General features: G+C 42.3%; 1 protein-coding gene across 2 annotated transcripts in view; it reads right to left on the bottom strand.

Moving 5' to 3' along the window:
* Positions 1–9109, bottom strand: part of Vwa8 (von Willebrand factor A domain containing 8) — a 324101-nt gene extending 314992 nt beyond the window's left edge. For both annotated transcript variants that reach the window (NM_001427283.1, XM_087585390.1), the window contains exon 1: positions 8855–9109. In NM_001427283.1, coding sequence (NP_001414212.1) covers positions 8855–9014 — 160 coding nt within the window. In that variant the 5' untranslated portion in view covers positions 9015–9109. The remainder of the gene's footprint in view (positions 1–8854) is intronic.
* Positions 9110–13723: the final 4614 nt, after the last annotated feature.

Here is a 13723-nt window from a genome sequence, read left to right as displayed (position 1 = left end):
TTAGATCAATGTATTAGCAAAAGCACTTTGAAAATAATTTTAGTTTATCCCCAAATCCTAGTAAAGCACACTATAGAAGGAGCCACCAAGAGAAGAACTGATAAGGCCATCTGATGAATTATAGTGAGGAGAGTCTAATGACCCTCCAAGAAATGGAGACACAAATGGCTTCACTAACCAAGCACACCATTCTTCTGCAAGTCAGGTGGTTTCTGTCTGTCCTGGTTTACTTTCCACTGCTGTGATAAAGACCATGACCAAAAGGAACTTGAAGATAAAGGGTTTATTGCATCTCACAGGTTTGAACCTGTCGCTGAGGGAAGTGAGAGCAGAGATTCAAGCAGGAACCTGAGGCAGGAGCTAAAGCACAGGTTGTGGAGGAACACCGCTTGCTTTCCACTGTTAGTCAGCCTGCTTCCTGAGAGAAGACGTGACTAACCACAATGGGCTGGGCTGTCCCACAATCACTCACCAAGAAAATTTGCCACAGACCAATGTGATGAAGGCAGTTCCTCAATTGACTTCAGTTTGTATCAAATTAATAAAATCTAACCAGCTTTGTGTTGTTACCAACAAAATTAAATAAGGCCCTAATCAAGTTGCCAATTAATATAGAACAAAATATAATTTAGAAAGTCTGGAAAGACGTAATTGACACTGCTACATTGAAATTGCTTACACTCCAACAATAACATTCAACTGGGGAATAGGAGTCATATTAGTAAGTTAATTAATATTAAGTAATATTTAGCTGAGAGAATAGCTCAAGTCATTAAAGAGTATCTTTCTAAAGTGTTATCAAGTTCTGTAACACTGAAGTCATGTTGAACAACTAAGCAGTATAATAACATAAAGGTCCAAAGAAACATCCAAGGGTTTTTTTGTTGCAGAAAAGTAATATAAAAATAAAAATTCTAAGAGAAAAGACATATTCAGATAAAATCATAAAGTACACGTAAAGCTGAAATACAAACGCCCCACCCTCAGGCCAGTGACTGCTTCAAAGATATGCAGGAGTAAGTAATATTTGATGGCCAAGAGCCTCCAGGTTTCTTTAAAACACAGCGGCAAACCCACCATTGGGCTCCTAAAGATTATGAAATTGAAATCATCTAAAGTGCCAGTGTTTACAGTCTGCCAGAAACAATACCCTTTGCTACCATTTGTACCAAGAAGGAAAACTTCTAGGCAGCAACCTAAAAATGTACAAAACATGTATTTGCAAATCCTTTTAGAAGATGAGAAAAATGTTTGAAGATTTGGAGACTACTGTTAGTTTTCAAGAGTGTTTTTCTTGTTAGAGGGTGGATGTTTTAATCATCACTATATCTGGTGCCAAATAAAATATTCAAACTCTAGATATTCAACAAATGTTTGACAAGTGAACAAGTGATTAGTTTTAAATTAACTACTGTCTTCTGAGATATTGTTTTTAAGCCCTGAATTTAAGTAATTTTTCTGCATGTTTTGAATACATACTATGTATGGACATGCTCATAAGTCAAGCCATTTGAGACAGATTTATTTAAATGAGATGGTTTAAGGTGGAATGTGAAAAATCAACAGGTAATATAATTTATGCAGAAGAAGCGAATACAAGCTTCTCTTGAGGACAACCTTTTGTTAATTCTAAGCTAATTTTAAAGTCAGATGCAGTCACACGTGTAAATAATCCCAGAGGGATGCCACAAATTCCAGGCTGCCCAAGGCACCATTGCAAGACTTTACATCAAAAAATCAAATAATTAAAGAAAACTACATGTGGTGATCCACACCTTTACTCCCTGCAGTCAGAGACAACTGGTTCTCAAATGAGTTTGAGGCCAGTCAGGGCTACATAAAATCCTGTCAAGAAATATAGAGACAGGGCAGGCATGGAGGCACACCTTCTAATCCCTGCACAGCAGAAATACAGAAGGCAGAAGGATCAAAAGTTCAAGGACATACTTGGCAACATACAAAACTTGAAGCTAGCCTAGACTATGTGAGACCTGCTTCAATAAAAAGTACTGGGGGGGAGGGGAGACTTAAAACATAGGATACTCAGTGACTACTACTAGAGTTCAAAGAGCCAAAGTTGGAGTCCATCTGGGCCAGTGGGGAAATTCCCACCACAAACCTCCGAGCACAAGGACCCCTCTCTTCCAGGAAGAAGAAAACTGGTTTAGTTCCTGGAACAGCTACAAGCCAAACTGTCACACAAAGCTACCTGTGGCTTCCAACCGACCCACCCTTGGGAAAGTCTTGAATGATACACTGAGTCCAATCTGAAAGTTGTTTCACTCCACCAAATGTACATAGTACCCTGCCTAGTTACCATTGTGCAAATTCTGCCCCAATTGTTTGTAAGGTATATAACTCTGTGACTCAGGGTCATCTCCCCTTGAAGTGGGATGGCCCTGACATGTCGGAATTAAACTCCTCTTGCTTTTACATTGATCACTGCCTCTGTGAGTCTCATTCAAGAGGTTCTGGAAGAGGTTCAATCAGGACTTCACAGTGTAGTAGTCTACTCTAGAATAATTACTACTACTAGAATAATTAATCAGAATGAGCCCATTTTAAAAGTACGAAAACAATATTGCTGAGTTTTTAACTGCACTTTTATAATAAATATGCAAATAAGACACATATTAGCTAAATCCACATATTGTATGAAATTGTCACAGATAACTATAGTCAATTATGTGTCATTAAGATATGGAAGAAATTGCACAAGATTTTTAATTAAAAAGAATCCAACGGCTAAAACCTTCTAAATGAAATTAAATTTAGAAAATATTTAAAGTAGTAAGTTTTAACCTTATTTCCTAGAATATGTCTTATTTAAAAGGATTTCTCAAAGGTATATAAAAATTTCTATGTTTAAGATAATAAAAAAGTAATTAATCTTACATGAACCCGATTGGCAATTACTCACTCCAGTGGACAACTGTCGTGTTTAAATGTCCACTATTCTTTTCCCATTCTTTGACATCAAAATCCCTGTCTCCAGAAGAGACCCTAACCCTGACTTTTACTCTACACCCCTAGAGAAGAGGTCTCTCCACAAAATAACCAGAACGCCCCACCCTCGGGCCAGTGACTGCTTCAAAGATATACAGGTGACTGAAGACTTTCCATAGAGAGCTTGGAAATGCTGTCAATGGTGGAGGGAAAAGATGCTGTTTCTTTAACACTGAAATAAAAGGACGGCGCACACCTTTGATCCCTGTGCTGCCTGCAAGGCACAGGCAGACAGACATCTAGTAGTCCAGGCTAGCCAAGACTGCGTGGTGAGACCTTGCCTAAAACCATGCACACAGGCAAAACAAACAAACAAACAATGCAGATCTGGGAGGCAGTAAAGCTATCACTGTTTCCTATTGAAGAAATCTGGCCAGGCAGTGAAACTGATAGAGCAAAATTGAGCCTAATGAGGGGGAAGAGTGAAGTTCAGGAACCAAGGCAAAGGCAGGGAGCACACAAACCCAAAAGGCAGCTTTGAATACCCACCAAGAATTCAGTCTAGCCAGAAGAAATAGGGCGCCCTCAGAAGCTGACCAGTTAACATGTTTTTTGGTGAATACTGCTTCCCCTTAAAACCAAATGGTTGTTGACACTGTCATTCCAGTAAGGCAAAGGCAGTCCAGCAGGCATAGCAATGTCAGTTTACAGACAAGATGCTCAGGAGCTGAGCTACGCTGGTGCCCTCCTTTAGTCCCAGCACTTGGGAGGAAGAGGCAGGAGCATCTCTTTGAGATAGAGGCCAGCCTTGTCTACAGAGCAAGCTCCAGGACAGCCAGGGCTACACAGAAAGACCCTGTCTCGAGAAAATAAAAGCAACAACAAAGGAGGCAATGCTCAGTGAGGGAGCCCGGACTGAACCCAAGGACACTCGGGAAACAAACATTCCAGTGAAAGCCATACTATCACAAATGCTCACCAAAAAATTGGTTTCAGTGCAAAAGATGCCCAGATCATTATATTTTTCCTTTAAGTTAAATATAAGAGGGAAATTTGATCTGTCTCATTTTTTTTTTCCTCTAGAATTTGATCACTTCGGTCCTCCATGGCTCTGGCCCATTAACACCAGTCAATTCCAGGAACCTTTCACTCATTTTTTTCCAATGTTTAATTAATACAATTTTTTTACAATGAATGGCTGTCAGTTTTCTTTTAAATAGTAACTTTCTTTTTGTTGTTGCTGCTGTTTGTTATTGTCATTTGAAACAGGGTCTCTCTACATAACCCTGGCTGTCTTAGAACTCACAATGTAGGCCAGGCTTCGAATTCACAGTTGTCCAGCTGCCTCTGCCTCCCAAGTGCTGCTATCAAAGGTGTGGTGCCACTGTGCCCGGCTTTGATAATTATTTTTAACTCTTACATCTAGGGTGTATGTGTGTGTGTGTGTGTGTGTGTGTGTGTGTGTGTGTGTGTGTGTGTCTGTGTGTGTCTGTGTCTGTGTCTCTGTGTGTATGTGTGTGAGTGTGTGTGTGTGTATGTGTGTGTATGTATGTGTGAGTGTCTGTGTGTGTATGTGTGTGTGTGTATGTGTGTGTGTCTGTGTTTGTGAGTGTGTGTGTGTATGTGTGTGTGTCTGTGTGTGTGTGCCTGTGTCTGTGTCTCTGTGTGTATGTGTGTGAGTGTGTGTGTGTGTATGTGTGTGTGTGAGTGTCTGTGTGTGTATGTGTGTGTGTCTGTGTTTGTGAGTGTGTGTGTGTATGTGTGTGTATGTGTGTGTGTCTGTGTGTGTGCCTGTGTCTGTGTCTCTGTGTGTATGTGTGTGAGTGTGTGTGTATGTGTGTGTGTGTCTGTGTGTCTGTGTGTATGTGTGTGCCTGTGTCTGTGTGTCTGTGTGTATGTGTGTGCCTGTGTCTGTGTCTCTGTGTGTATGTGTGTGAGTGTGTGTGTGTATGTGTGTATGTGTGTGTGAGTGTGTGTCTGTGTGTGTATGTATGTGTGTGTGTCTGTGTTTGTGAGTGAGTGTGTGTGTGTGTGTGTGTGTGTGTGTGTGTTTTCTTAAAATGTTGCTATACAGCATTCAGAAGGCAGAGGCAGAAAGTTCTCTGTGGCTTTAAAGCTACCTTGATCTACTTAAGGAGCTCCAGGACAGCCAGGACTATATAAAGAGACCCTGATAAACAAACAAATAAATAAAATGTTGCTACAATAACTTTGTTTGTTAATCCCTGAAAAATTGAATATTCTGCCAGATACTTCAAGATCTTCACCTCAAAAGACCATGGATTAGAGACCATGGATTCTATTCGTGAGCACACTAACTTTTACCACACTTGGCACTCAGTTCTGTGAACCTTCCTCAGGATGCAGTCGTAATGTTAAAGTTAACTCGGACTTTAAGTTGAGGATACCTTTGTACTTTGAGTCCTACACAGTGAAATCCCAAGCGTTTTGACTTTTTAACGAGTAAAATGGAGCCAGTCACAGTAGCTTAGTTACCCTCAATCACCAGCTGTCAGCTGCTCAGAACAGGCGCAAATAAAACAAATGCTGGGCATGGCCAAGCTGTTTCCACATCCTACTTCTGTGAGCTGTGAGCTGCTTGCCTACAATGTCAGCAGGTCTCTGAGTACCTTCTGCCTGAGCTGTCAATTCTATTAAACTCAAATGGTTTTGAGTTTTTATTTTAGCAGCAGCATGGACAAGTTGGCTCAGTTCAGGGTTCTCAACAGTGACAGTCCTGACATTTTGGAATGGTAATTTCTTTGTTTTGAGATGTTATCCTGTGATGTTGACTGTCACCCTAGTCCCACTGATGCTAATAGCATCCCTCTCCCTTGGTTCATCTCAAGTATTGCCAAAGTTCCCAGAGTAGGGGAATCGCATCAGGTCCAAACCAATAGTTCACTTTTGCTTTTTGTTGTTTTTGTACTAAAGACTTTGCATATGCTAGGCAAGCACTCTCTCATGGAGCTAGATCCCCAACCCACATCATTTTTTACGAATGTAAAACTTAGAGCAGAGTAAAAAACTGAATGTATCAATAATGTCCATCTTACGTCTGTGTGTTCCTGATATGAATCTTTCTAGTGATTTATATGGTTACAACTGTTCTGGAATCTTATTGTTAAATTCTTTAATACACAACACAGCCAGGAGATCCTCAGAGTCTAAGAGGTCAAAGTAGCCAATGAATTCCATAAGGTTCAATATCTGTTAAATACAGAGATAAGACTAAACCACAGTAGTTGTTCTCAGTTGAAACCAGAATTCTGAATTTTTCCTCACCAAAGTCACATGACTATTGTTATTATGGCCCAAGGACAATCTTTAAGTCACAAAACATGTATAAGAACAAATATCTTTTTTATTGTTTTCATATAAAAATATTTAAAATAGATTTTATATGTTCATGAAAAGAAACTGATAAAATAAATTATAAGGGTAAATGTCTGAAGTTAATACCTCATTAAAGTGATCATATAGGGCAATAACTTACAAAAAACATATGATCCAATTTGTACAGTTAGATATATATAATCTGACAGAACCAACACCAAAAACTGGCAATTATTAATGTGTTGAGAGGACTGTTTTACAGGATTTATTTTTCCATTTTCTAAGTGAAAAACAGCTTATTGGGAACATTTTATTGTTTGTATAAACAGATCTATTTCACACAGACATCATAAGGAAAAGGCTGTGAAACCTACAGCAAATGGTGATAAAGGAAAGCCGTGGGTTTAGAGAACTGTCTCCCAGCTCATCGATTTCTCAGATCCAGCCCTACTGAGCCAGCTGGCCCCGTCTATGACGATGTCACAGTGATCTGTGTCAACTATGTGAAGCCATAACCTCCTTGCTGACTGACGGTTTGTTTCTGAAACCTTGAGATATGACTACCACTAATTAAAGCATAGACATTAGGAATCTACAAGCTATAGATTCCACCCCAGCCAACAGAAAAGGAGGAGAAGCAGGAGCTCTGAGAACTCCTTGGATGGTTTGGGGTGGGTTTGAGGTGGTTTGGTTTGGTTTGGTTCTCTCTACATAGAGCTGGCGATGCAGGACTTGTTACAAACCAGGCTGGCCTCGTACTCACTGACATCCTCCTGCTGGTGGGCTACAGTGCCCATCTGTTTTGTATTTTTTCAGACAACTGTTCCACTGTGTTTCCTTAGCTAGCCTGGAACTCTCCATGTAGACCAGGCTGGCCTTGAACTCACAGTGCTAGGATTAAAATGTGCCACCTTGCCTAACTTCTTTTTTACTTTTCACATAAATGGCCTTTTCCCCCTTCATAAAAGGATTAGTAAAGGTGCTATCGTGAAAGCCAGCAAAGCAATCGCAAACTCTCACAGAAACACTCTCCATGAACTTTCACCTAGTAAGCCAGTGAATGCTTGTTTGGTATACAGTGTTGACAGGCACCAAAGGAACATGCAGACAAGACAAACAGGCATATGGTGCAGGAGAAGAAATGTCTATAACCTGAGTTTGTTCTTTCGTCACACTGCTAGGAAATAATGCCAACTGAGGACAAAGTGAGTCAGGTCACATGCTGGAGAGTCTTTCCAGCATCAACACTAATCCATCACAGCCTGCTGCTTTCTGTGCTGGGCCTGTGTATGTCCTCTGATTTCAACAGTGCCATTCTAACCTTGAAGGTCTTAACTTAGGAGTCTGCATAGCCAAGAGTTCATCTTTTATTCTGTCATAAAGGCTCTTACTTGTGCCCAGGTCTGGTGAACGCACCAACTTTGTTTACCCACAGTTCTCAGCTTCAGTGTTAGAAACCTTGATATAGAAGGCATGTCAGTACAAAAAAAAAAAAAAAAAAAAAAAAAAAAAAAAAAAAAAACAACTTTTCATTTTTTAAAAACCTCTTTCCAATGTTCTATCTGCTGACTCATGGCTCTGACAGCTAGCTAGAGAGCACAAAAAAAAAAAAAAAAAAAAAAAAAAAACCAAAAAAAACAGAGTCTACCCCAAAGCCTGTCAGATTATGCCACATTCTACCCTTGACTTCTGCCTTCTATGACAAGCGCGTATTATCATCTGGAGTGGTGAACTGATGGATTCATTAGATGAGATGGCATTATCTGGAGATGATACACACAAGGAGGTCAGCCCAGTGAGACAAAGTAGACTCTATCTTCGGAAGGTAGGTCTTATCCCTGATTCCTCTCTCTGCCTCGCAAAGAAGGCAACTTTGCTCTGCTAAGTCCACTCGCCGCCATGAGTTTCTACCTCAACACAGCGATGGAGATATCACGCATACAAACGTCTGTGACTGTGAGCCAAAAGAAATCTTTCATTGTTTTAGGTTGTTTTTTTAATGTTGTCAGGCAGAAGAAAAGTGAGTAACAGAACAGAAAGAAAATGAATGCTCTAGAAGTTATGATCGCAGACAGGCAAGTTTTAAATTGCAATTTCACTGTGTGATCCTCAGCAAGGCCCTTTTTTTTTTCTTTTGAGACTCACTCATTCCAACTATAGTCCAGGGTTTTAACTAAATCTGATTTTCAGTTCTAAGAGTGCTTGAAACGGAGTCTTCTGTTAAAATTGGGAAGAAACGTGGGCACAGGTTCTCCAGCAAGAATGTACACTTTTCTATGCCATCACAAGCCCTAGTTGGCTCAGGACATAAAACCACCTACCGAGCCCTTAGAAGTCAGAGATCAAGGTCAAGCGCCGGTTTCAGCAGCCCCCAAAAGGCTACTGCATGAACCTCTGAGTTTAGTCTAAGCAAAACCTCCAGTGGGCGAAGAATGTTGTCTTCCTAAACATCAGAGACCTTAGTCCGAATCCCTCAGGTTTCAGAGTGGAGCCCAGGGGGCGCCAGCGCCTTGCCCCACATCACACAGCAGAGAGGGCAGGTGGCAGCAGCGGAGTCGGAGGGCCCAGTTACCTGAGTCAGTCACCCCAGCGTGCATCAGTCTGACCTCCAGCCGCTGCTGGCCCCCACCCGGCCTGCCCCGCAGCACCTGCCGCAGAAGCAGCCGCACGCGCCGCGAGGCCACGTCGCCGAGGCCGCCCGGGACTCCAAGGAGGAGGAGGCGGGACTGCATAGTGCAGGAGGCACGGAGTGGGACCTCCAGGGGCTGCGGGGCCAAGCGCCGTCCCGGGACGGGGCAGGAGCCGGTCGGCAAGCGGGACAGGAAGCGGCTGGGAGGCGGGTCCGCCGGAAACTCCTTCCCCCGGCGCGCTGGGCTCGGCCGTGTGGGCCCGGCCTGGGGCGGAGGACAGGCGCAGCGCCAGCCGGTAAGATCGGCCACCGGGGCCCAGCGCACCGCCCCAGGCGTGGTCACCCCAGGGACGCCCCGAACTGGGGAGATGCCAAAGACCTTTAGCACAGTTGAACTCTTGCCGTTTCTTTCTTGGCTGCTAGCCCACTGTGTTATGATGCACTGTGGGCTTTCCCCTCAAAACTGCTTCAGAATTAAGAAAACATAAAAGAGATTCTAGAACTCCACCTATTTTAATTCGTTTGTCATCTTCCCAGGCTTTCCAACAACAGACATTGAAAGTCTCTGTTTAGCCTTCCTTTGCCGGACCTGTTTTATCTTCTAAACTTTAAGAGGAAATTTTACATTATAATGGTGAATGAAAAAACGTTCAACTACCCGAAGAATCCAGTCAGGCTACGAGGCAAGGGTTATATAAACATAATTTATATCTTTAGTGAGCAAAAAGTAGGACACTTGACTAAGGCTTCCTCCCTTCCACGCATTCCAAAAGCAGCAGCAGTCTTCCATAAAGCAAACAAAACCTAATGTAATTATGCTGCCTCCCCGAAATGTCAAGAGTGAATTAACCAAAGCAAAAAGTTTAAATGAAGTTCTGCACAATGAAATCAAACAAGCAGGACGCAGGCCTGGCTCTCAGTGAATGGCCTTGCCGATTCTAGACCTACCTGTATCTTATAATCAAATTGAGCTGCCACCTCCAAGGCACTTGAACTTTCTGAGGAACTTGAACTTAGCAGTAAATGGAGGTGGGGGTGGGGGAGTGAAGTAATCTAATATAGTTTGGAGAAAGTGAAAATAAAGGTAGTGAATATTTAAATTGTGAAAACAGCATTATTCCATGATTATTCCATGGATACATTCTCACTATTTCACAACCACCCTTGTTAGGTCTCAAACCCTGGACAAATGGCTATCTGAGTGCCTGTTATCAGATAAACAGATAACTGAAGTGCCTATTAACATATCAAAGCTGGCGCTGACTGCCAGGTCTTCCCACTATCCCTCCCTCCCTGTTACAGGATCCTCCTAGTTGAGCTACTCAGTCTCCTACCCTCCAACCCAGAGGCAATGCAGCCTTTTCCCCAGCTGCTCTTCCCTTCCCTATACAATCCAGCTATCTGGACGAGACGACGACGACAACGACGACGACTACTACTACTACTACTACCAGTCACGCACGCACGCACGCACGCACACCCTCGAGTCAGCTGGTCTTGTCTACTCTGGACCCGGGCAGATGCCTCTGCCTCTGAGAGTTTTCTCCCTCACATCTACAATAAACCTTCTCCTCCATCATTCCCAGGAGCAGTCATGTCTTCCTTTTATTTCCTATTTCCTTTTTATTTTCCTTCGTTCAACCCCTAGGTGACTTGGGAAAATGGCTTGTAAGCAGCACATAAATTGTGCTTCTCCCCTTTGAGCCTGAGATGACCATTGTTACAGTCAACGTGATTGGGTCTGGACTTGACTAAGAGACTAGCTTCTGTGTCTATGAGGGCATTTCAAGGAAGGAGTAATTAAAAAGGGAAGATTCTCCCACCCAGCTCGTGCAGTACCTTCCTGAGAAAACTTAGAAAGAGTTGGCAGGAGAAAGCCTTCCTCGTGCTTGCCGGCCTCTGCCTCTTGCTGATGAATATCATCCTTCACTGCCATCGGAATCCAGCTTCTCCGACATAGATGAAGACCAAGTGGCTTGACAGGAGTCCTCCAAACCTTCACCACCAGCAGGAAACGCTGACGCACCCAGCCTTGTGGACTGTGCAGCTACCAGATTCTCCACCTCTCTAATGTACAGACAACCACTATTGGATTTCCCAGCTCCTATTGTGCAAACTAATCTAAACACCTTTTTGAAATATATATTCACTCAATTCATTCTGTTCTAGAGAAACTTGAGCACATACTCTGTCATGAAACTGTGCTGAACACTTTAACAATCTTATTTGACACAATTCACAGATATGAGGTAACTGTTTCAGTTAGGGTTACTATGAGGAAACACCATCACCAAAAACAAGTTTTCAAGGGTAGGGGCTGATGTGGGGAAAGGTTTATTTCAGCTTACATTTCCAGGTAACTGTCATTGATCACTGAAGGAAGTCAGGACAGGAACTCAAATAGGACAGGAACCTGGAGGCAGGAACTGATTCAGAGGCCATGGTGTTGCTTACTCATTTCCTTCCCCTGACTTCCTCAGCCTGCATTCTTGTTTTTTTTTTTTTTATTCCCCCACCCCCACCCACCTCCAGAGCTGAGGGCCGAACCCAGGACCTTGCTCTTGCTAGGCAAGCGCTCTATCACTGAGTTTAATCCCCAATCCCTGTTTTCTTATGAAACCCAGGACCACCAGCCAGGGGTGGCCTCACCCATGTGGGCCTCACACATCAATCACTAATTAAGAAAATGCCCCTACGGGCTTGCCTACAGCATGATGTTATGGGAGTATGTTCTCAATTGAGATTCTCTCCCTCAGATGACTATAGCTTATGTCAAATGGACAGAAAACTATCCAGCATTTCTACATTTTAGAAATGAAGAAACTGAGGCTCTGTTACATACCATAGCCAAGGCATCCTGATTTAACCTCAGAAGATCTCAATACGCACCTGGGGAGAAAAAAATGTAAGAACAATCCAAGGCAGTTTAACAAAATAAATGATCTAACTGCTCTCAGAGGTGAGACAATGAAGAGATTGAGACACGAGCACACTCAGCCATTTATTGCAAAACAGTGGGATCACAGCAAAAACAGAAAGCAGACATACCAGCAGGTGTGCACAGACTGATGTGTGCAAGACGTAAGCTCAAGGCTCTCAAACAATGCTACACTGAGGAAAGTCAGTGAAGTTTCACAGAGAATATAATGTTTGAACTTGTATCCATCTGTCTTTTCAGAATGTGCAGTCAGAGATTTTGTTCCTGGTTATTTATATAAAAACATAAAGACATACTATATGCTAAAGCTGAATTCTAAAACATACTGAGGACCTGTGAAGTGACACAATGGGGAACACACTTGCTGCCAATAATAACCTCCATTTGATCCCCAGAGCCCACACGGTGGAAGAACAGACTCCTACGAGGTGTCCTCTGACCTTTACACACACACACACACACACACACACACACACACACACACACACAAATAAATAAATGTAATTTAAAAAAAACACAAACCAGTACATCATGTCAGTTTACAGGAAGTTGTGATGCATACAGTAAGAGGAAATGTCATATGAGATAAAAGAAAATTGCTCTGATGTATGCAGAAAGTGAATTGGAAGCATGATTTCAACATCGCTGGAACCACACAGATTCATCTCAATATCAGGTACTGCTATAAATTATATAATACTTATAATATATCATCATCATCATCACAATTTTTTGAGATAGGGTCTCTGAATAACAGTCCTAGATGTGCTGAAACTCACTTTGTAGACCAGGCTAACTTCTAGCTCTCAGAGAACCACCTGTCTCTACTTCCAAAGTGCTGGGATTAAAGGTGTGCACCACTATGCCCAGCTGCTAAAAACTATTTTTATTATCTTGTATTTTTGTATTTTGTATATGGACAAACCTAGGATTGTGTGGGGGTGGGATATAGATATATATGCTGTCAAAATGGACAGCCTCAACTTTAAAAACCAGTTATGTTATGTGAATATGTTTTTGTTTTAATCCCAGGTGATTGTGATTTACCTAGTGCACTAGGAGCAGATAGTTTAATTCTGGGGAATCTGGAGAGGGTATAAATGGGAGAACCCCAAGAGGGCCTGTGTCAGCGGTGCCTGGTTCTTGTTCGTTTGGCTTGTCAAGAGGTCATGAGCAAAGAGACAAGAAGAAAAAATTGGTTATCCTGATGACCAAAGACTGGACTTGCTCCAACATCACCAATCAGCAGGAAGTACTCTAAAGAAGTCTATGACCCCTTTCCTCTCTAACCCTTGTTCTCTCATACCTAGTGTTGTGGGGGTTGGAATGGATTAGGGTGGAATAAATGTTGGAAGAGGAGTAGATATAAGAACCCAATAAAATAGCTAAATGAAAATATGACAAGATAGGAGTTTAAATCCAAGAGCCACACAGATAAGGAATTATCAAGCAGTTAATGAAAAATGAAAAGAAGAAGAAAAGAGAAATTCAAAGCTAATTTAAGGTTGTGATTCAAAGAAAACCAGATTCTGAAGGAGAGGAATGTCCCTTTGAGAAAAGCTGATTTGGAAGCAAAAACATTTAACATTAAAAAATGTGAGCAGACTAGAAACCGAGAAGGAAGGATCACTACAGGAGGTCGGTTTCCTCTAACCAGCTCCTGACTCTACTCATTGAGAAAATGGGACACAAACCGTCGGTGAGCACAGGAGCCCCAAGTTGGTTTTCCAAGGCCATTATTAGTTACTTCAGGGGTTTGGTGGTGGTGGTGGTTTGGTTGTTTGGTTGGTTTCATTTTCTCAAGACAGGATTTCTCTGTGCCCTGGCTGCCTGGACTCACTTTGTAGACCAGACTGGCCTCGAACCCACAGAGA

This window comes from Rattus norvegicus, chromosome 15 (assembly GCF_021556685.1).
Source record: "Rattus norvegicus strain SHRSP/BbbUtx chromosome 15, alternate assembly SHRSP_T2T, whole genome shotgun sequence".
Taxonomy (NCBI): domain Eukaryota; kingdom Metazoa; phylum Chordata; class Mammalia; order Rodentia; family Muridae; genus Rattus; species Rattus norvegicus.
Note: the sequence above shows the minus strand (reverse complement) of the source record. Positions and strands in the feature narration are given on the sequence as shown.